Consider the following 25,365-nt stretch of genomic DNA (forward strand, 5'->3'; position numbering starts at 1 on the left):
ATAGAAGTAAACTGACCACCCACTTAGTAAGTGATAGAGCCAGGACTGGAGTCAGGGTTATTAGGCCCCAAAATGCACTTTACTAATGCACCTCTTTCCCCAAAATCCCCAGCTGCAGACACCAGGATCAGTGCTGACCTTGAAGCATTCCTCCATAAATGTGTTAGTTACTGATGGATATCAGGGAACAAGGTCCCGTCTGCTTACTGTGATTCTGTGTCTGACTGACTGCTTCCCAAAGGCATTCTTTTCCCTTGGCTCCCTACTCCTTTCTCATTCATAAGCACTCCCTTCCTTTCAGGAGCTATTCTGATGACTGGTCTCTTCCTCTCTTCTCAAATTCTTCTGGTGTATTTATTTTTTTCTTGTATTAAGCTCCAACCTTAAGTATCTGAATCAGTGGAAGGGGAGATGTGGGCCTTGTCCGGTTGGGAAACACGCCCTTCCTCTGCCCCACCCTCGGTTTCCAAGGCTTGTGACCTAAGCCTGCATGCAAGGGCAGGGGGAATGGTTGGAGGACTCGTAACAAGCATTTTCCGAGGACCTACCGATTTTTCAGCAAGGGAAGTTAGAAAGTCTTGCTGCTCCAAATTAAGAAATGTGATTAAAGAATAAAATCACCTATTTATTGAGTAGTATTTCATGCCATCCTCTTGATCTACATTATCAACCAAACTGGACCACAGCCTCTAAGAGAGTGGTTGCTACACTTATTTTATATGTGAGAAAACGGAGGCTCAAGGAGGTTTTCCTGATTAAAATCTGTGCTCTGTTATGTACCCCACCCTTGTCCACTGCCAAGAATAGCTGAGGGAAGGCCAAACATACTGAGTACACTGCAAATGGATGATTCCTTGTTCCTTGAAGTTGCCATTGTCCTGAAGACATGTGTTGAGTTGGAGCTAGACTAACACCCTCTTTATCCCCATTTCCAAAAGGAATCGTCTTTTCATCCACTGGTAGGTCATTAAGGGAGTAGTCTTTGGCCTATAGCTCCAATTCACTGACTTTGGTATTGCCTATAGTGACCCAGTCTTGCCTAGTTTGGTATTGCCTGTAGTGACCCAGTCTTGCCTAGAGCTCTTGAAAAGCACTGAGAGTGTGGTGCTCAGTGTTTTGCATGAAATCATTTAACTTTTCACCATTGCTGACAATAATATTTTCCAATTGTGATTCAAATAGGTAGGTGTTCTCTGAGAATAGTGATGAAAGGTCAAATAAGTATTCTTTCCTGCAGGACTTCTCAGAGCCTTTAGTAATCTTATAAGCATGATAAGTGACAAAAATAAGGATTTAGTATAGACCATTCGCCTACCTTTTTTGAAGAAGCCCTTAATATTCAGTGGAATACGGTTTGGGAAAGACCGGCCTGCAAAATAAGGTCTGGGTTGCTTAGTTTGACACTGAAAGCCCTTCATGAACTAGGCCCTCCTTGTCCCTGCAGCCCTATTTCTCATCACTGCTCACTCCACTTCCCCAACACCCTCTTCTCCAGCTATACTGAACTATTTGAAGTTTTGGGGAACTTCTATGGCAGGCCTCTGAGCCACCCTCTGCCTGGAATATATATCCCTCATTCCTGCCCCCTTAAACCCAGCAAATACTCATTCACCTTTAGGATTCAGGTCAAGTATCCCTTCCAAATAGTAGTTGACCCTGGCCTGTAACTTCTTTCATAGCTCCTATAAAACACATTAGTACACTTATTTATTTTCTTGTATCCCTCAACTGTCTGCTCTATACGTCAGGATTTATAACTCCTCATTTTTCTTTGTCTTTAGCACTTTTCTTAGTGTCTAGCTTCTTTCTTTTTTTAAAATTTAATTTATATTATTATTATTATTATTATTATTATTATTTTGCCTACTGCTACAGATTTGGTCTTTTAGGTTATCTTTAGAATAGTTTTTTCTCCAGATCTTTTTAGGATGTCCATGGCAATCTAATAGTATTGACATATCAACTTCTGAATTTAAAAGTTGAGTGTAAAATTCTCACTCTCTGTCTCTTCAAATTGTCCTTTACCTCCTTTATTCCATAAAGGCTCTGTGCAATCTTCTTCTACATTTTTAACTGATTATTATTTATATATGAGAAAACCATTGTTTTTATCCCTTGTTTAGCAGGCAACGGCCTCAGTGCGATCTTTTGTCAGTATTCTTATTTTTTCCTCTTAAGTTTTTCCAATAATACATTTATATAATTTCAAAATGATTATAAAGTTCTCTGCTGTCTTCCATGTCTATTTGAAATAGTTTTCCATATAGTTGAGGATTCAGTCCTAGACACTTATGGCTAACAGTGATTCTGGGATCTTCCACTCTTCTGTCTCATCAAGACTGACCACTTGCTTGCTCTTTTCTTGCCACCGAAGGAAGGTGTCCATTTGTCCCAGGAAGAACAAACATGTCTTCAGCACTGCTGCAGGTCTATCTTTAGGCCATCAGCCTCCTCCCCTCCGCTCTCTTCCCTTCTCCTGCCTCTCCAAATGCTTTGATTTGTAGTTGAAAGTTCCTCTTGTCCACTTGCCTCTTCCCCCTCATTTCCCAAGTTCCCACAGGAACCTGGGAATAGGTTGTGCCCAGAGGTTAGAACGGAAACTGCAGCAAGATAACTCTGAGGGGACAATGCCCAGTTGACGTCATTTCAACTACTTTGCTTCAGCTAGAGGTGATTTTTTTTAATCTTCCATTTTTCTTCAGGTTACTCTTCTACTCCACCCTGTCTAGTGTCTGTCAACTTGTATTTGAAAGTTCCCTGGCATTGTCTTGTTGGTTTATTGTTTCCTTATATTCTCATTCAATATCCATAGTTCCAAGTGGTGACTTAGAAATGTGTCCTTGATAGAGCTGCTTTCTTCTGAAGCAGAAGCATCTCATTGGGGATGTAATAACTTCCTCTTATCATTGCACATTTAATTTCCATGCTGAGACCAGGTAGTGTAGGGATTATATAGCCATAATCCCCAGGGAAATACACAAATGTGTTAAGTAAGTTGTCATCAATTGTTAAAAAAAAAAAAAAAAAAAAAAAAAAAAAAAAAAAAAAAAACCTTTGCAAGCCCTGGTTACTGCTCTTTAATTATTAGTTTCAGTCAAGAGGAAGATAAAGGGAAACTATCACTTATTAAGTTCCTACTATGTGGCAGTATGCTAAGGTCATTTACACATATTGTTTTGCTCAGCTTTCCCTAGTTTGTCTCCCTAGATAAACTATTTGTCCTATTTTCTAGTGTGAAAACTAAGGCTCAGTATTTATTTATTTATTTATTTATTTATTTATTTATTTATTTGAGAGAGTCTTGCTCTGTTGCCCAGACTGAAGTGTAGTGGTGCGATCTCGGCTCACTGCAACCTCCGCCTCCTGGGTTCAAGTGATTCTCCTGCCTCAGCCTCCTGAGTAGCTGCGACTATAGGCACACGCCACCACACCTGGATAATTTTTGTATTTTCAGTACAGATGAGATTTCACTATGTTGGCCAGACTGGTCTCAAACTCCTGACCTCAGGTGATCCACCGACCTCAGCCCCGCAAAGTGCTGGGATTACAGGTGTGAGCCACTGCGCCTAGCCAGGCTCATCATTTAAATAACTGGCTTGAGGTCATGTTCAAATTGCTGTATCTACAACATGCCACCCAAGGTCTAGATAGTCCCAGTTCGTAGAAATGTAGTGTGTGTCACCTGGGGTTATAGTGCATGTGAGTGGGGAGTCACGTAATGTCTGTTCTCTTTGTCTCCTTTCTCCAGCTATACCTGCAGGCCCGCTTCACTTGGCGAGGAGCCCGCCTGCTCCGGCCCCTCCTGCAGTTCACCTTGATCATGATGGCCTTCTACACGGGACTGTCCCGCGTATCAGACCACAAGCACCATCCCAGTGATGTGCTGGCAGGATTTGCTCAAGGAGCCCTGGTGGCTTGCTGCATAGTAAGTAGCATCTTGTCCTCAGTATGCAAGTGGAGCCCTGGACTGTTGCTTGTTAAATGTTTCCAGCTCAGTGACTAAAGTGAGAGAGCCCTCGTTCCTGTTCCCTGCCTGGGGTCACCTGGCCTTAGGCCTTAGGACTCCTTCAGTAAAATGAGAATAATTCCTGCTTCTTCCCAGCCTGTGAGTTTTGATCTGATAGGGTTTGTAAATACAGAGGGTTTGGGCTCATAGAATGTTGCAACTGGAAGAGAGCTGAGATATTATCCAACTTGCTCATGTTATAGATGAGGAAATTTAGGGAAGAAACTTACCCAAGGTCATGTGTCAGCAGGTCATGCTTAGTGTCATGCTAAGTCTGTTGACCTAGTAGCAAGATCTAAGTCTCCTGACTTGAGTGCTCACATGCTGTTTTGGTGGACACTGAGTATGCAATGGGACTTCTTGGCTTCTTGGAAAATGCCTCCTCTTCCCTCTGTGACCTTGGGAGTGACTCAGACAGATGCTAAACTCAGTGTTCATTGGAGAAGAGGAGGTTTTCTGAAGGCTGAGCCCTCCCTCAGGCTGATGGCCTTGTACATCGAGTCACAGACTTCCTAGGGATAACTTGGGATGAACCACATACTGATTTGCCCCAAATGAAGTACTTCATCTCTGACTCCCGGTGAAGGTGGGAGAAGGCATTGCACTTCTCTGAGCCTCCATCTGTAGGCGCTGCTTTTCCTGCCTGCTAAGAGTTTTGGGGGGCTTGTTCAGCAAACATGACTGAGCACCTACTTTGATATTGTGACTTCCTGGGCCCTCCTGAGGGGAGCTCACCCCAGCCCAGCAGGAATCCCAGAATACAATAATGGCTGGATATTGAAGCACCACACATGTAGGTTGTATTGTTGTTAGTATTATCCTTGCTCATTCACAGTAAGAATTATGAACAATAGAGAGATCTCAACCAGCTTCTTATCCTTTCCTGGTTTGTGAGCCTGGCTGCAGGCTCATGTCTCTATGCAGCCTCTCCCCAGCTCCTCTGTAACAGCACTAAACACTCTGGATTGAAATTGTGATGGGTGTCTTCCTTTAGGCTGTGAGTTCTTGGGGGCAGGGACCATTTGTAACATATATGTTACTCTCCCTGTCTTATCAAGGCCTCTCAGGGATTCTAGCTCAGACTAAGCAAATGTGTGCTTAACAAGCAAAAAGCCAGAATCAATGAGTTGATCTAACCCTTTTTGAGAACACTGTAGGGAGTATTCTCTTGAAGGTATAGGGATGAATAAGGCTCAGCCCTCCCAAGGAAATCCCATTCTTGCTCCTCTCACAGGCCAAGCACAGGAGCTCAGTGCCATGGGGGCTGTCATAGTGCCATGTGCAGGGGGCTTCAGCAGGCAGGGAAGCACCTGACTCCATGTGCACAGGTCAAGGAGAGGGAGAAGGAGTTGCAGCAATCAGAGTGGGCACCACGAAGAAAGCAGTGTGTGAACTGCCTGCAGCCTTTGACGTGGGAATCCCAGCCTACGGGACTGGCTGTTTTAATGGCTTTCTCCCTTGCTTTCTTTTTCTTTTTTCTTTGTAAAAGTAAAGGCCAAAAGGGAGAGAAACTGGGGGAGCAAACCGTTAATGAGAGCAGCTGTCACTGACCCGCTTGTTCTCTGGTGCCTGGCCCTTTAATGTGAGGTGACAGTGGGGGATGGGCATTTGCACTGAAGGGTAACCCTTTACTGACTGTGCCCTCCTGAGCTTTGCTCTCAGCAGGACAGCCTGCGGGGGCCTGCTGTTGTGGTTCCTTCTTGGCGCCACTGCCCTAATTGGACTCCTCTGCACCCCCAATTAAAAAAATTAAAAGGTTGGGGGATCCTTACTAGCCTTCCTCTCTTTTATATCCTAAAACATGGGCCATAAGCAATTAGACAGAGTGTTCGGGAAGACTATGGCTTATTTTCAAGAAGTGAAATGAGAGTTCTGACTTGTGTCCTGTTTGGCTCTTGCTGACTGTAGCACAGTATAGGAATTTGATCCTGTAGGTCGTTTACAAAGACCTACTCTCTGCTGGTGCCATTCTGATACTTTACACATTGTCTTCCTTTTTTTTTTTTTTTTTGAGACGGAGTCTCGCTCTGTTGCCCAGGTTGGAGTGCAGTGGCGCGATCTCCACTCACTGCAAGCTCCGCCGCCTCCCGGGTTCATGCCATTCTCCTGCCTCAGCCTCCCTAGAAGCTGGGACTACAGGCACCCGCCAGCGTGCCCCGCTAATTTTTTTGTATTTTTAGTAGAGACGGGGTTTCACCGTATTCGCCAGGATGGTCTCGATCTCCTGACCTCGTGATCCGCCCGCCTCAGCCTCCCAAAGTGCTGGGATTACAGGCGTGAGCCACTGTGCCCGGCTGCCTATTGTCCTCTTTTAGCCACATTAAGCCATTGTACTACCACCATTTTACAGAAGTAACTAGGCCCAGAGAGGTAACTTAAGTCATCCAGGGTCAGAGAGCTAATAGACAGCTGCACCACGATTCTCTTGGACTCAAAGCTATGCCCACTGCACTCTGCAAGGAGAGGAAGTCCCTGAAGCTGAAGGCCCTGCAGTTAACCCGAAACAAAAGCTGCATAGTTAGCTGCTTAAAGAGTATCATTTAATTGTGTCACAGAGTCCTTCCTAACTAACCCTTTGGGTGGATCCAGTTATTGCTTTGAGTTTGAAAGCCTGATTTACAATGTAAAGATGGTTTGGAAAGGGGTGATAAATATCTTTCCCTGCCTTTCGCCCACTCACCTGTGAACATGCAAGAACAGGGACTCAATCTTACTTATCATTTTTCTCCAAATGCCTGACACCCAGCCTTGTGCTCAGTGGGACCTCATGGTCCAGAATGGCTTGGAATGGCAGCACTGAGAGATTCATTTCACTGAAGCCATCTGAGAGGCCCATTCAGGGAAGTGCCTGGAAGCTGTGGCTACTCAGAATAAAAGTTTGGGAATGTTCAGCTGGGAGAAAAGAAGGTAGTGTCTTTTCCAGTCGTAAGCTCCCAGGATTCTGTTGTCCTGGGTTTGATTGTGAGGGAGACAGAAGCAAAGCTCAGGACCCTGGATTGAGCAGAGATGGGTAGATCTGTGGGGAGGTGTGGGGAACCAGAGACCACATGATGAAGACACCAGGTACCCGGGAGAGGGAACTGTGAGGAGGATCACGGGCATCTGCCTCATGGGTTTTGCAGCTTTATCAGGGTTGTGCAATGTAGCTGTCACGTGCCAAGCAGGAGTCTGTGGCCTCTGCTCTGCTTGTGCCACGTTACAGAACTTTTCCCCACGAATCAGGGCCGCTGTGCCAGTGAATCCCAGGAAGGACCAAGTTCTCGTCTTACTGACGACTATGGCTATACTGAATGGTGTTTGAAACACAGAGACATCACCTGAGGTTAGGAGGATCATAAAAAAAGCAGCACATATGGCACAAAAGCCACCGCTTGAAGTGCCAAGAAACACAGAATCCATTTTCCAGTCTGCCAGATAACCTCCTGAGCCAAGCCTCTACGGACTCCCTGTTAACTGAGATGTAATCTTCGCCACATTTGCCGAGAGCCCAAGCACTTAGAAGGTAGCAAAACTGGAGTTGACCCCAGACAGTCTGACACAGAGCTGGCACTCCAAGACTCAGACTTTGGCAGGCCTCCTCTCATCTCTCTACCCCTTTACCTCCCGGCATGTCAAACATTTCAATATTTTCCAACACCCAAGTTTCTATATTAGATAGCTGTCCCCTTTGATGGAACACAGTTCCAGTTTCACTTCATCTCTGATGCAGCCTTCTGTGTGAGTTGCCTCTGGCTGCTGTAACAAATTACCTCGCATTTAGTGGCTTAAAAGAATGCAAGTTTATTTTCTTACAGTTCTGGAAGCTGGGAGTTAGAAAAGGGTCTCACTGAGCTAAAATCAAGGTGTTGGCAGGGCTGTGTTCCATCTAGAGGATCTAAGGGGAGATCTGTTGCCTTGCTTTTTCTAGCTTTCTGGAGTTACCTGCATTCCTTGGCTTATGGCCCCGTTCTCCACTTTCAGAGCTAGCAGCATAGAATCTTCACTTCTCCCTCTCCCTCTCTCTCTCACATGCATACACTTCTCTGGCCTTTGCCTCCATTTGTCACACCTTCTTCTGTGACCTTTGTCCTTTTGCCTCCCTCTTTTACAGATGCTGGGACCACCTTGATAACCCAGGATGATCTCTCCATCTCAAGATCTTAGCTGAATCTCATTTTATCATGTAGCATCATTAATTGCTTCTGGGACTTAGGATGTGGGCGTCTTTGGGGGACATTGTTCAGCTTTCCACAACTTCCCCAGTCCCTGAAGACAGTATTGTCTCAATTCCTTCCAGTCCCCCATGACCCTTTGCACTTTCTTCCTGCCATGGCTTTAGGCCTGATCTATTCACTGCCTGCTCATATGTGTGTCTCCTCAGCTAGATTGTGGGTGCCTTAATAGCAGAATCCGTGGCTTAACCTTCTGATTATTTATTCTCTGTGCCTAGTATAGTAGCTGACACAATAGGTGCTTCATCAGCATTGGATAAATGGTGAATGATGTATTAGCTGGTGGCTTCAGGCCAGACACTTCTCTTCTGGGCCTAGTTTCCTTACCTGTGAATTGAAGCTGGAGGCCTTGTAGCTCCATGACCTTTGTGCACAGGCATTCTGTGGCACAGCTGACTTTGTAGTAACTGAAGTACCGTGCGTTACCCTAGAATGTTGGTTCCATAATTGCAGAGCCTTGGGCAACAGGCATGACAGCCAAGAACTTTTACCTGGGTCTGTTGAGGGTAGATCCTGTCACAGCAGGCAGACTTGTCTAGACAAAAATCACATGTCAAATGGAAGTCTGGTTTCCTCCTCCATTGCTTACTAATTGAATGTTTTCCAGAAAGGGAAGACAATGGAAGCCAGCACAGACGGAAGACCTATACAGTGTCATGGACTCAACACAGACACAAGCACTTAGGGTCAGCTAGGCCTGCCAGCACACCTTCAGAGATCTATACAGGGGTACACGGGACAAAGGAGAGAGCCACAGCCCAGATAGACCACGAGGTGCATGGGCAGACCCGGTCGTACCCAGACAGACAGACGTCCATTCTGTCTGTCTTGCCAGAACTCAGAACCACAGACACACATAAACAGAGAGACAAATTAAAAAAAAAAAAAAAAAATACAGGCTCATATTGACTGTCCCAGCCCCCTTCCCACCTACACACTCACTAAGTCACCCTACCAAGGATGTGAAATTTACAGCTGGACTCACCCAGGGACTAGGACGAAGGAACAGACATCGGTTCATTTCCTGTCTGGTGACAACTTGCATATCTGGTCACCTCCTCCCTGACCCTCTAACAGATGGCAAATTAGGGGCCCCTGGGAGGGGTCAGGGGAGGGCTCGGCTGCCATTGCTGTGGGTTCAGCAGAGGAAGCAGCTGCTCATGGATTGCATAAATACACAGCAGAGTCTTTCCTGGTTTTCCTCTTCCCGGGGGTGTGGCTCCGCTCGCCGTTGCTCTTTTGTGTGCTGCTATCTTCCTCCAGATGTAGGGAAGGGCAAGGGCATTCTTTGTCTCTTCCCCAGTGAGGTGACCTTGGGAAAAGGCACCAGCAAGAATGCCAGTGTGAAGAAGAGTTCAGCGATGACAACCCCTGCAAAAGGAAACTACAGTGCAGGGAGAGGCCAGGACACGCCCAAGGACACACAGTAGCAGAGTAGGAACCAAATCGCCAGTTTCTTGATTCCATCTAAAGGGCTAAACAGTAAATTCCAAGCATGCTTGGCCATGAATTTGCAAGGCCTCTTCCTTCTCTAACAGGAGAGAGTCCCATCTATTCCCTTCTGACTTACCCCATTGCTGCCTGGGCACAGGAGAATGGATGAAATGAGCTCCCAAACCTCTTCTGGCCCTGCAAAAGTCTAGCTCTTTGCCCAGTAATGTGACCTTGAGTTAATGTGACCTTGCCACTGCTGGCCCCTACTCTTAGGCAGGTAGAAACATGGATGTGGGAGAGAAAAGGAAGCAAAGGAGTAAACTTTGGCTGCTAATGGATAATGACAGTATCTTTGTAGTACTCTACAACTGGTCAAAATACAGTTGACCTTGAACAACATGGGGACTAGAGGTTCTGACCTCCAGCACAATAAAAAGTCCAAATAGAACTTCTGACTCCCTCAACACTTAAAGCTACTAATAGCCTACTGTTGACTGGAAGCCTTGCTGATAACATAAACAGTCAATCAACACATATTTCGTATGTTTTATGTATTATATACAGTATTCTTACAATAAAGTAAGCTAGAGAAAAGAAGAGGTTATCAAGAAAATTATAAGGAAGAGGAAATATATTTACTGTACATTAGGTGGAAGTGACCACCATGAAAGTCTTCATGCTGGTTGTTTCCATGTTGAGTAGGCTAACGAGGAGGAAGAAGAGGAGGGGTTGGTCTTGCTGTCTCAGGGTTGGCAGAAGCAGAAGAAAATTTGCATGTAAGTGGACCCATGCAGTTCAAGCTCATGTTATTCAAGGATCAACTTTACTTCTAAAACTTCCTTTCTTGTTCCCCTGCTAAGATGGATGGGCTGACGAAGCAGAGGCTCAGAGAGGGAAGTTATATTCCTGCCACTTGCTAGGTAAGCTGTCAGGATAAGTCACTTCACCTCTCAGCCACCTTTTCCAATCCCATGAGGTGGGGATGATACTACCTAACATGATTTTTGGATTGAGGATTTAGAGAATTAAAGATGCATCATGCTTGGCACATGCAACATGTTGATAGTGAATTGTACATTAAGTACTATGCTTTGTTTAAAGATTCAGAGCTAAAAGGAGTTGGTCCTTAAAGAGCTTATCTAGTGCAGTAGCTTTCCAAGACTTGACCACCATCTATAATAAGAAATACACTTTATATCATAACCCAATAGAGTCACCCACACATAACTAAAACAAATATGTCACAAAATAAGACTTGTCCTTACTGTGTGAGACATTCTAATATTTTCTATTAACCTTCAAAAATGCTGGTGATGACTACCTAGTTAGTTGATTTTGTAGCTTGCTAATGGCTTGAGAATGATCTAGTAGGAACAGACATGTAAACAGAGAAGTATAATAGAAGGGCACAGCTGTTGGGATGGGATACACTACTGAGGACAGTGCGGTTACAAGAGAAGAGGTGATTAATTCTTCTTGAGGGTGTTGTAAGACTAGAAAGAATTTTTAGAGTAGGCAATTCTTTAAAAATGAATGGCCATTTGCTGTAAGAAACAAAAGATAAGGAACGGAATTCCACGCAGAAGGAATAGCACAAAGACATGGAGATGGGTGAGAACATGATGTGTTTTGTGACCCTAGAAAAGCAGAACAACGGAACTTGTGGGATAATGGGGACAGGTGACCTCAATGAATAGTAGCCTGCTTCTCCCTTTCAGCTTCAAAACTGGATGGTTTCTGGGAATGGGGTCCCCTGCCTTTGTCGAGCCTTGGTCATCTTTGGGTACTATGTTCCTAAGCTCCAGCTCCTACTGCATTTAGCACCCCATAGACAGAGCTGTCAGTCCCCTGGGTCCTCCTTACCAGACACCCTCCCTAATAGCCTATGAATATTTTCCTGGAAGGTTCCTTGGCACAGATTCCTGTTCTCCATCAGTATTGCCCACAACTTTCTTTAAAGGGACGGGGAGAGGGCCGGGGGCGGGTCTTGCTATGTTGCCCAGGCTGGCCTTAAACTCTTGGGCTCAAGCCATCCTCCCACCTCAACTTCCTGACTAGCTGGGACCACGGGCACACAGCAGCATGCTCCGCAAAATTGCTCTCAACTTTCTTTGCTTCTCAAAACCCTCTTTGTTCGTTTTGTGGGACTAATTTCCTTCACATTCCTCAACAGCAGTGACGATTTGAATAGTCCTTCATAAGGCTGGATGTGCGGTGGCTTACGCCTATAATCCCATCGCTTTAGGAGGCTGAGGTGGGTGGATCACTTGAGTTCAGGAGTTCAAGACCAGGCCGGCCAACATCCCGTCTCTACTAAAAACATACAAAAATTGGCCAGGTGCGGTGGTGCACACCTGTAATCCCAGCTACTCGGAGGCTGAGGCACAAGAATGCTTGGACTGGGGAGGTGGAGGTTGCAGTGAGTGGAGATGGTGCACCGCATTCCAGCCTGAGCGACAGAGTGAGACTCTGTCTCAAAATAAATAAATGGATGAATGAATGAATAGTTCTTCAAAGTGTTTTCACATATATTTCATGTAAGCCTTACAGGAACCACAGGTAGGTGATTGATTGATTGATTGATTTTTTTGAGACAGAGTTTCACTCTTGTTGCCCAGGCTAGAGTGCAATGGCGTGATCTCAGCTCATCACAACCTCCATCTCCCAGGTTCAAGTGATTCTTCTGCCTCAGCCTCCCAAGTAGCTGGGATTACAAACATGCGCCACCACACCCGGCTAATGTTTGTATTTTTAGTAGAGACGGGGTTTCTCCATGTTGGTCAAGCTGGTCTCGAACTCCCAACCTCAGGTGATCCGCCCACCTTGGCCTCCCAAAGTGCTGGGATTACAGGTGTGAGCCACCGCGCCCGGCTGGTGGATTTTAAAAATAACATTTGCACACAAATATAGGGCAGACCCATCATCTGCAACTGTAAAACCTTTTCATCTTGTATAATAAATTCAAGACAAGTGTGACAGCTTAGGTCACACACCAGTAGAAATTTTGGGACTATATTCTGCTGTCTGATTTCCAGTGTCACACTCTTTTCCATCTCATCATTTTCCCTCTCAGATATACTAGGAAGTCACTCAACAGAAACGCTCACAAATTCCCAGTGGCAAAAGCCACTGAAAGCCCTTTATTGCAGTCAAAAAATAATGATTGCAGTTGGATAATCCCATCTAGTTAAAAAACAAGGCTGCCAAAGATGGCTTTTCTTTAGATAGCACTTACTGTACTTAGGGCATGAGTGTGAGCCAGGTCCCAAGGCTTTCTCCTCCAAAGAGAGTTATTCCTTCCTTAATCCATGAGATTGTTCAGTGTGGTATACCAGAAAGCTAAAAGGAAATCCCAGGGCCAGAGCACATGGGAATACATGCGTCATGTATCAAAGCCTATGGCCTAATGCTAAGATGGAAGGTTATTAAAAGTTCAATATGGGTACCAAAGAGAGAAGGGTCGTTCAAAGAAGGTAATTGTGTGCTCAGTGTAGATTGTCTAAGACACACAGCCATGCAATGGCGGGTGTGGGATTTGAGCCCATCTGTTAATCTCCACAGACTGTCCACTAATGGCTCTCTTAACTGTTGTCTGCATAACAAATAACTGTAGTGTTTGCTAAAATGAAGATTCCAAACAACACTCTCAGTAGGTGTTAGATGGACCCAGGAATCTGCTATTTCAGGAAGCTCCCAAGTGATTCTGAAACAGATGGTTTGAGGACAACACTTTAGGAAATACCAGAATAGATGACGCTCAGTTTTCTTGAGGTTCTAAGACTCAAAAATTCTTTTTCTTTTATAGTTATCTACCTTTTGCTAGCATTTCAGATCAATGTGTTATGTAAGGATGGGATTCCTATTTTCAAGGAGTTCACTTACACTCAGGGACTCTAGGAACATTTAAAGGATAATTTTATTGTTATAATCTGCCCTTAACAAAATTAACAAAATGATCCTCAAAATTCGCTGATTCAGCCATTCCTAGCAATGAAAGGAGGAAGCTGGCTACCTACCAGACTTCTTGTTTCTGATGTACTTGGTTCTTGGTGACCTCTAGGCAGGCAACACCCCAGCAGGGCTGGACTGTCTGTGCTTCCTGAGAGGTTAACATTTCCAGAGTGTGAATGCTGGTATAAGCCATCGGAAGCATCTTCCTCTTTGAGTGTGCCAACTCTTGGCCAAAGATAGCCCTAGAAACTGTAAGAACTTTGAGAGCAGATTCTGTTTGTCCTATAGAAAACTCCCATCAGCATATTGCCTCTACGTCCAGCTAGAATGTGTCAGATTTCACATGTTCGTTCACAGTCTCAACCACTCTTTTTTCCCCCTCTCTCTTTTTTCTTTTTCTAGTTTGTTTTTTCTTATCTCCTCATCACAGTGAAAGGGGCTCTTGCAGCTTAGAGTTGTCTTGTGTGTACTCTTGCTCTTGAAGGAAGGAGCTACATTGTCCACAGTGCTTGGGTAAATTAGATCATCTTCCACCCTGGGATCGCGGAACAGTCGACTCCTTTTGACTCAGGAGAATCACTGAGTCAGAATCACTTCCCCATAGATAAAGCCATAGAAACAGAAAGCAGATTGATGGTTACCAGGGGCTGGGGAGAAGAGGGAACGGGACATGGCTGCTGAAAGTTTATGGAGTTTTATTTTGGGGTAATGAAATGTCTTGGAATTAGATAAAAGTGATGGTGGTACAACACTATACAGTACCAAATGCCACTGGGGTGGGGGGGAATCACTCCCCCAAGACAATGTCACAGGCAGAGGAAAGCAAGTTATATATATTTCTTTCCTAGCATAGTTACCGAAATTTTAAGTTTTTATGGGAATAAGTGCAGAGATTTCTAGAGTTGAAAACAGAACTAGGAAGAAAAATATTGCCTCCCTCACACACATACCCACCCCAAACATATCACCTCTACCAGCTGCAGTCCTATCCTCAACGTTTCAAAATCCATCTCTTCTTCTTTGTCTTTACTGCATAGGTGTTGTTCAGGACTCATCCTCTCCTAGACTCTTTCATCCCTGCCTCCAGGCTCACTACATGCTTTCTGACTCCATCTCCATTTTAGTTACCATTGTGATTTTTTTTTTTTTTTTCTTTTTTGGTCTCAGACAGAGAGTCTCGCTCTCTCGCCCAGGCTGGAGTGCAATGGCACCATCTTGGCTCACTGAAACCTCCACTTCCCAGGTTCAAGTGATTCTTCCGCCTCAGCCTCCCGAATAGCTGGCATTATAGGCACCCGCCATCATAGCCACCTAATTTTTGCACTTTTTTAGGGGGGGGGGTTCACCATGTTGGCCAGGCTGGTCTCGAACTCCTGATCTCAAGTGATCCACCTGCCTCAGCCTCCCAAAGTGCTGGGATTATAGGCTTGATCCACTACGCCCGACCTCCAACATGATCTTAATGCAGGTCTTTCCAATGTGTTGCTTCCCCACTTTTGCCTTGACAATGATTCCTAGAGCTAAAACAATGAGATCTGAACTGCTTAACGTGTCCCAGGAGGCTTTTCAATATCTAGTCCTCTCCTCTCCAGCCTCTTTGACTGCTCCACCTTAGATATACTGAGCTTCCTGCAGCTCCCGGATGTGCTGTACTCCCTTTCTCCTGTGCCTTTGCACACACTATTCCCTTTGCCTGAAACAACATCCTAGCATTCACTGCCTGGTTAACTCTTCCTTATCCTTCAAAGCCGAGATCAAATAGACATCCTTTAGGAGAAGCCTTCTAAGGCCTGCTTCCCACTCCCCTTCAGTCTGGGTTAAATGCCACATTCTCTGTGCTTCCTCAACACCCTGGCTTCCCTCCATCATAATCCTTAATATGCTGTATTGTGGTCATCTGTTTACCTGGCTCTCTAACTCACTGGCCTACAAACTCCCGGAGGGTAAAAGACTGTCTTAATGTATATTCATCTTCATATTTTTGGAGTTTAACACATAGCAAGAATCCAATAAGTATTTATTGATTGCATTCATTCATTTTCCAAAAAGTAATGTATAAAATTCAAAGCATTGGAGAAACGGAATTGAAAACAAATGTTCTGCGCATTGTAACTTAGATCTCTTCTTGGTGCTTAGGGTATAGTTTTTCTTGTTTTCTGGAACTGTATTTATTGTCCAATGTGTCCTTTCGCACAGCAGAGATCTGTGGAGTAGGATTGTGGGCTGGGAGTGGGTTTATCCCATAGACCTAAGACAGCCACTTAATTTGTATAGACCCTTCCCAGCCTGGGCCTCTGGCATTTCTTTCTGGGTGGAGATCATCTTCTGTAGGAAATGAAACTGCTCCAAGCCAAGAAGCTTTTACTTTTGCTAGGTCTTTTTGTGTTCTGCTGTTCAAATATTAGGAGGACTGAACCCTGTTTCAGTCTTAACAGTATTATGTTTCACGATCCCAAAAACAGTGTTTATATAACCTCAAGTCATGCTGAAAGTGAAATACAACTTAAAGTGGGATTCTGCTGGACCTCACTCAACTTTTCACCTCGCCGCTTGGCTCCGTGCGGGCAGTATTTGAGTATGTGGTTCCCCCTCAAGTCTGTAGGAGTTGTATTGTCAATAAGGTCCAAGGCCAGAGTGCTTGCTTTCTAGTAAGTAGAGAGAATTTTTGAAATTCAATGACAAACATTTATTAAGCCCTTGTTGTGTACAAGGCTCAAAGCTAAGTGCTTTGGGTGATTCAGGGTGATTAGGGATAGGATTCCATCTTCAAGAAGCCTCTCATCTAGGAAGAAAGGCCGATAAGCAAAGTTTTGGACACATGGGAGAGCATGGCTTTCTCTGGGTCCAGTAATTACTTTGGTATCCAGATCATTAGAGAATGTAACACCTTCTATTGAACTATGCAACAGTCACAGGTTTAGATCTTCTCAAGTTATTATTGCCTTTAATCTTCATATGATTCCTATCTTGCAGTTAGGAAATGGAAACCCTAAGATGTAGTGACTATGAGCTCAGAAAATTAGATTGGGAGATAAGCCAGTAGATTGAGGTGGTAAATTGTTCAAGATCTTGAAGGGGAAGGTGTTTGCTGGGGATAGGGGAGCTGTCCCCAGCTATATTTGCCTTTGGCAGATGGGATGGATTCTGGGAGAAAGAGCTCTAAGAAATTAGACCTGTACGACTTATTTTCATGAATCTAGCTGCTAAGCTGGGATAAGTGAAGTTAAAAGTAGTGATGGGCCAGGCGCAGTGGCTCACGCCTGCAATCTGAGTACTTTGGAAGGCCGAGGCAGGCAGATCACGAGGTCAGGAGTTCAAGACCAGCCTGGCCAGCATGGTGAAACCCTGTCTCTACTAAAAATATAAAAAATAGCCGGGCACAGTGGCACGTGCCTATAATCCCAGCTACTCAGGAGGCTGAGACAGGAGAATCGCTTGAACCTGGGTGGCAGAGGTTGCAGTGAGCCGAGATCGTGCCACTGCACTCCAGCCTGGGTGACAGAGTAAGACTCCGTCTAAAAAAAGAAGAAGAAGAAAAAAAAAGAAAGTAGTGATGGAGAGATTGATCAAAACCTCTTCCTCTGAGACAAAGTGAAGGATAAAGGGGAGGATCATTTTGAGCTACAGATGAGGACATTGTTGTCTGCACCTCTCAGATGATAACATCATTTTAATACAAAAAGAAGTAAGGCCACTGGGGGAGATCAGGGAAAATGTGGGGCTGGGGCTGGAGTGGAGAAGAGTTGAAAAGTTTAATTATCTTCACACTGAACTTTAATTGAGTCTGTTTCCTCATACTGGGGACACTTGAAAACTGTTTCCCAAACCAACTACAAAGTATTTTCTGGCAGGGGAGCCTAGAGCCTACTGGCAGGTTGTGCACAGATCTTTTTTTTCCTGATCCTCAGGTTTGACTCTGACTAGGACACAAATCTTTTGGTACCATGGTTTTCACTGTTCAAACCTCCTGACAAAAGAAAGGGAGAAAAGACTGAATTTTTTTCCCTTGCAAAGTGATACATCCAATAGCACTCAAACTGTGAATGTATTACGATGTTACACTTCTTGGCTAATATTTCATTTTCTTGTAGTAGCATAGAAGTAGCCTAGCTTTATTTTTTTTTTAACAACAAAATAATACTTATTAAATGTTTTGGTAGGTAATATATGTAATGGGTACAAAATTCAAAAGGTACAACAGGTTTTACAATGACCAGTAAACATCTGTTTCACCTTTGCCTTCTAGCCACCCAGTTCCCTTCTCTCCAGGTAACCAGCATCACCAGCTTCTTGCTGTGATTTTTATAGCACTTTCTTGATTGCTGTGTTGCTACAGAAGGGACATTGTGAAAATGAGTTTAACAAATAATGCAAGTCCCTACTGTGGCCAGGCCCTGGATCACTAGAGCCTTAGTTTTGGTAAAATCTTATTAAGAACTTCGTTTTCTTGCCTATAATGTGGCCAAAGTGAAGCCATAGTGCTGTCATTAGTAGTGAGCACATTACCATCTGCAGGACAAAGACTCATCAATTCAGAAAGCTGTTGGATATAGGAACTTTGATAGTGTTTTAGTTGCTATTTTGAAACCCAGCCATGTGTTTCCTATTAAATTACATGACTGATAGCTGCCGCTTATGGTTACTTAGTAAAAACTCCTGTTGCTAAATGGCTCAAATGGATGTCTGTGTATTTCTTTTGCCATCTAATACAAAGCATAAATTTTTCTTACTCCAGTAGCTCATCAAACCTTTGAATCTTTCATCATAAGTTCATTGAGGCAGGAACTATGCCTGTGCCATCCTCACACCTTTGCAAGTGGCATTCAATAAATGTTTCTCAAGTATTATAAGAAAGACTCAGTGAGGTCACATTCCCAGGAGGAAAAAGGACGCTAGGAATAAGTGATAGGAGATTTTTCATTAACCTTTCCTCCAGGTTAGTTGCCAACTTTCTCAGCAACGAGAACCTGGTTTCTTGACCCCCATCAAATGGTTGATATCAGTAGGTTTTCAGGAAAAATAGTCACCACTGCCTGACTTCAGCTCTTGCTGATAGGAGTTCATGTTGGCTGATCTTTTCTGGTTACACCCTGGATTCCTTTGTGAGGAAAGGGAAAGTAGTGTGAATTAATGACTATAACTAATTATGACCTGCTTCCTTTGTTTAGGAACTTATCTTTCATTGCTATTCGTTTGCCTTGAGAAATAAGGAAATGTGGGTTGCAGATATGGGCACTGGACTGAGAGTCCTTAGAAGTGGATTCTACTAAACTGGTGTTGTGCAACCTGGAGCATGTCACTGCCTTTTCCTGGGCCTCAGTTTCCCTATCTGTACAATAAGCCTTGACGATATGATCTCTATCTCCCTTCCCTATTCAAAGAGTTATGATTTGGGGCCCCTTTTCCTGAAGTCTGTGCTCCTCTGACCTTCCTTTACCCTGTGTACCCAGACCCCAGATATCAGTTACTGACTTCGATCTCTGATTTGTGCTTCTAGGTTTTCTTCGTGTCTGATCTCTTCAAGACTAAGACGACGCTCTCCCTGCCTGCCCCTGCTATCCGGAAGGAAATCCTTTCACCTGTGGACATTATTGACAGGAACAATCACCACAACATGGTGTAGGTGCCACCCACCTCCTGAGCTGTTTCTGTAAAATGACTGCTGACAGCAAGTTCTTGCTGCTCTCCAATCTCATCAGACAGTAGAATGTAGGGAAAAACTTTTGCCCGACTGATTTTTTAAAAGGAAAAAAAAATGTTTTACTTTGTGGCCTTCCAAAATAGGTAGTGTTCGCCTATGTGGAAACAACAGCAAACTAACACCAAGTGCCATAGTCCTGGATGTGCAATTGGTTTAAGTGTTCATGTTCTAGTGAACACGGCTTGTTCAGGAACAAACACTAAAATGATTTGAGTAGAGGCTGCTGGTCACCTTTTGTGACCTGAGGAATCCCAGGCCTGTGAGAAAAGCAAAAATTCACATTGTAGCACACGATGCCAGAAATAGCACTGAATCAAGAAAATAGCCATTGCAGAGCTGCCCTCTTGAGTCCTTCTGTCCATCCCATTCTATTCTGTACTGTGACTTTAGTTCAGGAAGTTTTGTTTTGTGTTTTAAATAGAAGGAAAGAGCAAGTTTGCTCAGTCAAGTGATCAGATCCCAAATCCAGATTCCCAGTGCTAAGGCCTTACCACCTCCCCTGCCCATAGGCCAACAACCATAGTTCCTCACATTAGTGATTAGCAGACTCTTTGTGGACAAGTGAATTTCACAAATAGCACAATTTCAGAAGAAATCGAGGGCACAGGCCCTCACTTTTCTTCTTTTGACGCACCATCCTGTGATGTTGAAATGTCAATTGCAGGAGGCTGATGTTGTGCACGTCAATCACCGGGCACTTGCACACTCTTAGAAACAGTTCGACTTCGGTTACTGCCTTCTCCCTTGAAATCCTTGCTGCGTGCCCACCAGGATTTCCTGTGAGGGCTCGGGATGAGCAAGGCATGGTCTGCCACCAGCTGATGGAAAGCAGCCTTCTGTACAACAGATGGGAGAGTGAAGGGGGCAGAATGAAAATCGAACCAACCTTTTAGCTGTTGCAAATCAGAAGGAGCCAGAGAGAAGCAGGCAGTCTCATGCCTGAGAGGTTACCCTTCAGGATGACAGAGCTGAGGGTCTTTGTAGGAGTTGCTCTTGCTGTGTAAAGCACTATTGTCTTGGGGTTGACCCCTAGGGCAGTTCTTGATAGGTTCTGCTGGGCAGAACATATGGGTTAAATCTCGGTAGAGAGTTTTCCTCATCCTCTATCCATAAGTGTCCTTCCATGCAAGGTCCTACTCTGGGTGATAGACAGGGACCCCTTCTACTGAACCTTTTGAGGAAAGGAGGAAGGAAGAAATGCGTTTAGATCTTGGATGCAGACCTTTCAAAGGGTTACATGGAACCATATGGATCAACCACATGCACATCCTTACTACAGAATCCGTCCTTTCATTTCAACTTATAGCAAGCTATGATTTTTATATATAAATATTATATAAATAATGTATAAAACATTAAAAGTTAACTATGTAAGATATTATTTCTGAAACAATTTTAGCTATATCCACTATGATTATAAACTGTGTCTCGACCTGTGTTATTTACATTAGCTGCTTTAAAAAGCATTGAGTTAATTTTTTAAATATCAACTAAAATATCATAGTTCTGTGGTAGACATTGTTTTATAATGAAAGAAATAACTGCAACTAGAGAAAACTGTATAAAAACATTAAATTGTCAGTATTTTTGTAAGGTTCCATTTTGTAAAGAGAATAATATTCAAAGACTTTTGTAGCATACAAAGTGAAAACTTGTATCTGCGAAACTATACTTGTATTAAATGTGCTTTTTAAATAAAAGCTCGTAACACAACTAATTAAGGACTTGCAAGCCTGGAGTGTTTGAGAGATGTTCGTCTCAGGTGTGCGGGTAGGAGAAGGAAGAATCACAGGCTGGCCTCTTTGAGTGGGCTTGCCTCATCTCAGGGCACCAACTCCTGATTTTTTTCAGTGGGAAATGTGGTGGTCACAGGGTAGATACCGATGTCTGCTCTGCTCTTTCATCTCTGAAAGCCTGTTTGCAGAATGAGGCCCTGGCTCTACCCTCATCTCAGGCTCTTCTAGAGACCTTTTGTATTCTAAAGGGGATTTTTCCATCAGAGAGGTAGGAGTTGTAGGAGCCCCAAGGGCAGATAAACAGACTTCACTCTAGATAAGGTATGCTGGGGGAGCTGTACTGAGGGAATCTTGTACAGGGTCCACATCAAAGGAAGGTGCAGGCACTGCTGAGAATAGCATGTGGCTCCTGCTTCCCTTCCTTGTGTTTCTCCAACCTGGAAGAAAAGGTGAAGCTAGAAATTCACATTTATCGAGCACCTGTGTGCCAGGGATTTTTGCCTATTTGTTCTGTCTGATCTTCAGAGCAGTTCTTATTTTTAGAAAGAAGAAATACTAAGGAATACAAAGATGAAATGATTTGTCTAAGATCCTAGAGCATTAAATTGTAGGACAGGTCTTATATTAATTTACTATGGCGGCCGTAACAAATTGCCACAAACGTAAAACAGCATAGATGTATTGTCTTACAGTCTTGAAGGCTGTAGGGGAGAAGCTGTTTCCTTGCCTTTTCCATCTTTAGAGGCCACCCACTTTCCCTGGCTTGTGGCCTCTTCCTCCATGTTCACATGGAGGAAGCAACATTGGGTCGAGTCCTCACCCTGCCATCTCTTTGGTTCTCCTCTTCTGCCACCCCTTTCACGTGTAAGGGCCCTCCTTGGTGATTACACAGGCCTGCTCATAATCTAGGATAATCACGTATATTAAAGTCAGTTCACTGGCAAACTTAATTCAATCTGCTGCCTTAATTCCTCTTTGCCATGGAACGTATATTCACAGATGCCAGGGATTTAAGACATGGACATGTTTCGGGAACATTATTAGGAGTACCAGAGTTCACCCTCTGACCCTCAAAAGATTCATATCCATCCCACATGCAAAACAGATCACCCTAGCCCCACATCCCCTAAAGACCTAGGATATGGCAGTATCAAGTCAAAATCCTAAATCTTAACAACTTAAACACCCCAAATCTCATCATCTAAACTAACCCATTCAAATTAGGTAAAGAGGCTCCACGTTTAATCCACCCTGGAATACATTATTCTCTATGAGCTTGTGAAACTTAAGAAACAAGTTATCTGCTGTCTAAGTTCAGTGGTGGGACAGGCATAGAATAACAGTCAAAGACATTCCTATTTAAAAAGGGAAAGAAGCCGGGCGTGGTATCTCACTGCGCTTTGGGAGGCCAAGGCGGGCAGATCACAAGGTCAGGAGATTGAGACCATCCTGGCTAACAGGTTGAAACCCCGTCTCCACTAAAAATACAAAAAAAAAATTAGCCGGGCTTGGTGGTGGGCGCCTGTAGTCCCAGGTACTCAGGAGGCTGAGGCAGAAGAATGGCGTGAACCCAGGAGGCGGAGCTTGCAGTGAGCCGAGATCATGCCACTGCACTCCAGCCTGGGCAACAGAGCCAGACTCCGTCTCAAAAAAAAAAAAAAAAACAAAAAAGGAGGGGAGAGAAATAGAAGGAAAAAAGAAGTCATCAATCCCAAGCAACTTCAAAATCCAGCCAGGGACCAGGCATGATGGCTCACTCACGCCTATAATCCCAGCACTTTAGGTGGCTGAGGAGGGCAGATCACTTGAGGTCGGGAGTTCAAGACTAGCCTGGCCAACATGGTGAAACTGCGTCTGTACTAAAAATACCAAAGACTAGCTGGGCGTGGTGGCACATGCCTGTAATCCCAGCTACTCTGGAGGCTGAGGCAGGAGAATCACTTGAACCCAGGAGGCAGAGGTTGCAGTGAGCTGAGATTACACCACTGCACTCCAGCCTGGTCAATGGAGTGAGACCCTAAAAAAAAAGAAAAGAAAAATCCAGCCAGGGGTGCTGCATTTGGCTTCAAGGCCTGGAAATAGACCCAAGTGGCTCGTGTCTCCTTTCTTGACACCAAGGTCAGCCTGCTCTTTACTGCTAGACAATGCAGCCCCCTCCAGCCCCTGGAATAGCTCAGCAATTTCACAGCATTTTTCTATAAGTGGTGATGTTTCTTTGGGCCCCAAAACGTAGCTAGGAAGATCCTTAAGGCCAGAGGCCAAATTTTCACTTCAAATCTGAAGAACCAATGTGCAGAGGGACAGAACAACTCTTGTTTGTGGGGGTGGGAGAGGGAAGGCACCCAGGGGGTGGAGGGACTGGTGAGACCAGAGCTCAAGCCTCCTGATCCTAGTACCCCAGTCTTTCCATTTTACCTTCCAACAGTACTTGACAAATGGAACTTGAGAAGTAGCCCCGTTTCATGCGGACTTGAGGAAACAATGGAGCTGCATGCTATTGTGAGGAGCAGCATGATGTGGAGAAGGAAACTAGGACCTGGGGACTCAGGCCCAGGTTGCAGTCTTGTCTCTGACACTTACCAGCTATGTGTTGTGACTTTGGACACATTTCTTAACCTCTCTGAGCCTTGGGATATTGCTCAGTAAAGATGAGATTTGCAAGATCTGTTTTTACACCTCTTTGCTCATGGCATTCTGTGGGCCTTGACTTGCTTCTTTAAATGTGGTTCACAGACTAACAACATTTGTATCCCTGGGGAGCTTGGTAGAAATACAGACCTAGGAGACCCTTGTCCCACCCCAACCTACAGAATCAGAATCTTCCTTTGGGTAAGATCCCTAGGTGATTCATATGCACAATAAAGTTTGAGAAATACTCCCACTCTTTGCTCCTTAAATCTGCAGATTCTGTTCAGGTGTGCTTCCCTCAAGCCACACTCCTCCGGGGCTTGGCTCGGAGCATGCTGGGTGCAGACATCAGTAACCTCTTAACTTAATGTACCAAAATTGCATGCATAAAGGTCTGTATCAAGATTGTCAGATTATCAGGGGCAGAAGCATGTCTTACCCTCTGCAAATCCTGCATTTCTGCCTGGCACTGAATAGTTCCTGGCAATTTTGAACCAATTAATCAGCATCCAGGTCAAATAGTCATGTGATTCTTGGTAACCATCCAATTAAACAGGCCGCAGGGATACAGAGAATTGCAAAACATTGACCCTGTCCTTAGGAATTAATGAGGACTTACATTTTCTCTGATGTAGAGATAGAAGGAAAAAAACAAAAAACTTTAACAGCTAGAAATCTGCATAAGAGTCCTGCCAGTTAGAGTAAATTCATACATCATTCGTTTATTGTAAAGTATTCCCAAAGAACTGTTTATGTGCAAAATCCTGACCCAGGTATTTTCATTTAAATCTTCAAAAACAACTGTTAAAGTAGATATGATTGGGGGAAAATGAAGAGAAGTTGGTTGATAGGTAAAAAAATACAATTGATAGAAGGAATAAGTTCTAATATTGGATAGTATATTAGATAAATTGAAGTTAACAATAATTTATTGTATATTTCAAAATAACTAGAAGAGAAGAATTGCAATGTTTCCAACACAAAGAAAAGATCAATGTCTTAGGTGATGGATATCCCCATTCTCCTGATTTGATCATTGTATATCACATACATGTATCAAAGTATCACATGTACTCCAAATGTGTATACAACTATGATGTATCAATAAAACAATACAAAATAAAAAGGTAGCAATGAATAGTCCCATTTTACTGAGTGAGAAAATGAAGCTGTTAAGAATCTTGTTTTAGTTTACACCTCTAATATGGGATAGATCTGGGATTCTGATCTAAATGACTTCAGTCATCCATTGACTAATATTTATTAATCACTTCCTGTGTACCAGGCACTGGTAAACACCTGAAGTAAAAGAGTACATAAAATGGGATGCCAGCTTCAAGGAGCTTATAGTCTAAAGGGGAATCCAAACAGTCAAATTACAAATATGTAATTCAGAACTGGGATGAGTGTTCTGAAGAAAGAATGCCGGAGGAGCTATGAGAGCTCTCAGCAGGAGGACCTGCTATTAAGGAGGGCTTCCCTGAGACCCACCTAGGGCTAAAGTCTGGTTACAGCACTGACTCAACAAAATGAATGAAAAGAGCCCGGCCTTTCATGAACCTAGAGCCTAGAATGTAGGTCTAGTAAATAATGAGTAAATAATCCCAGTAATGTGATGGGGAGGAGGGGCCTTTACGAAGTGTTGTGACATGGAAGGAATCAGAAAGATCTGGATCTGCTCCCTACCCTGTGTAAGCA

At 44.0% G+C, this 25,365-nt stretch overlaps 1 protein-coding gene across 1 annotated transcript in view; it reads left to right on the forward strand.

Moving 5' to 3' along the window:
- Nucleotides 1-19,342, forward strand: part of PLPP3 (phospholipid phosphatase 3) — an 83,420-nt gene extending 64,078 nt beyond the window's left edge. Inside the window, exons 5-6 of the mRNA XM_010365728.2 lie at nt 3,749-3,925; nt 19,100-19,342. Coding sequence (XP_010364030.1) covers nt 3,749-3,925; nt 19,100-19,225 — 303 coding nt within the window. The 3' untranslated portion in view covers nt 19,226-19,342. The remainder of the gene's footprint in view (nt 1-3,748; nt 3,926-19,099) is intronic.
- The last annotated feature ends 6,023 nt before the right edge of the window (nt 19,343-25,365 follow it).

This window comes from Rhinopithecus roxellana, chromosome 12 (genome assembly GCF_007565055.1).
Source record: "Rhinopithecus roxellana isolate Shanxi Qingling chromosome 12, ASM756505v1, whole genome shotgun sequence".
Classification (NCBI taxonomy): Eukaryota; Metazoa; Chordata; class Mammalia; order Primates; family Cercopithecidae; genus Rhinopithecus; species Rhinopithecus roxellana.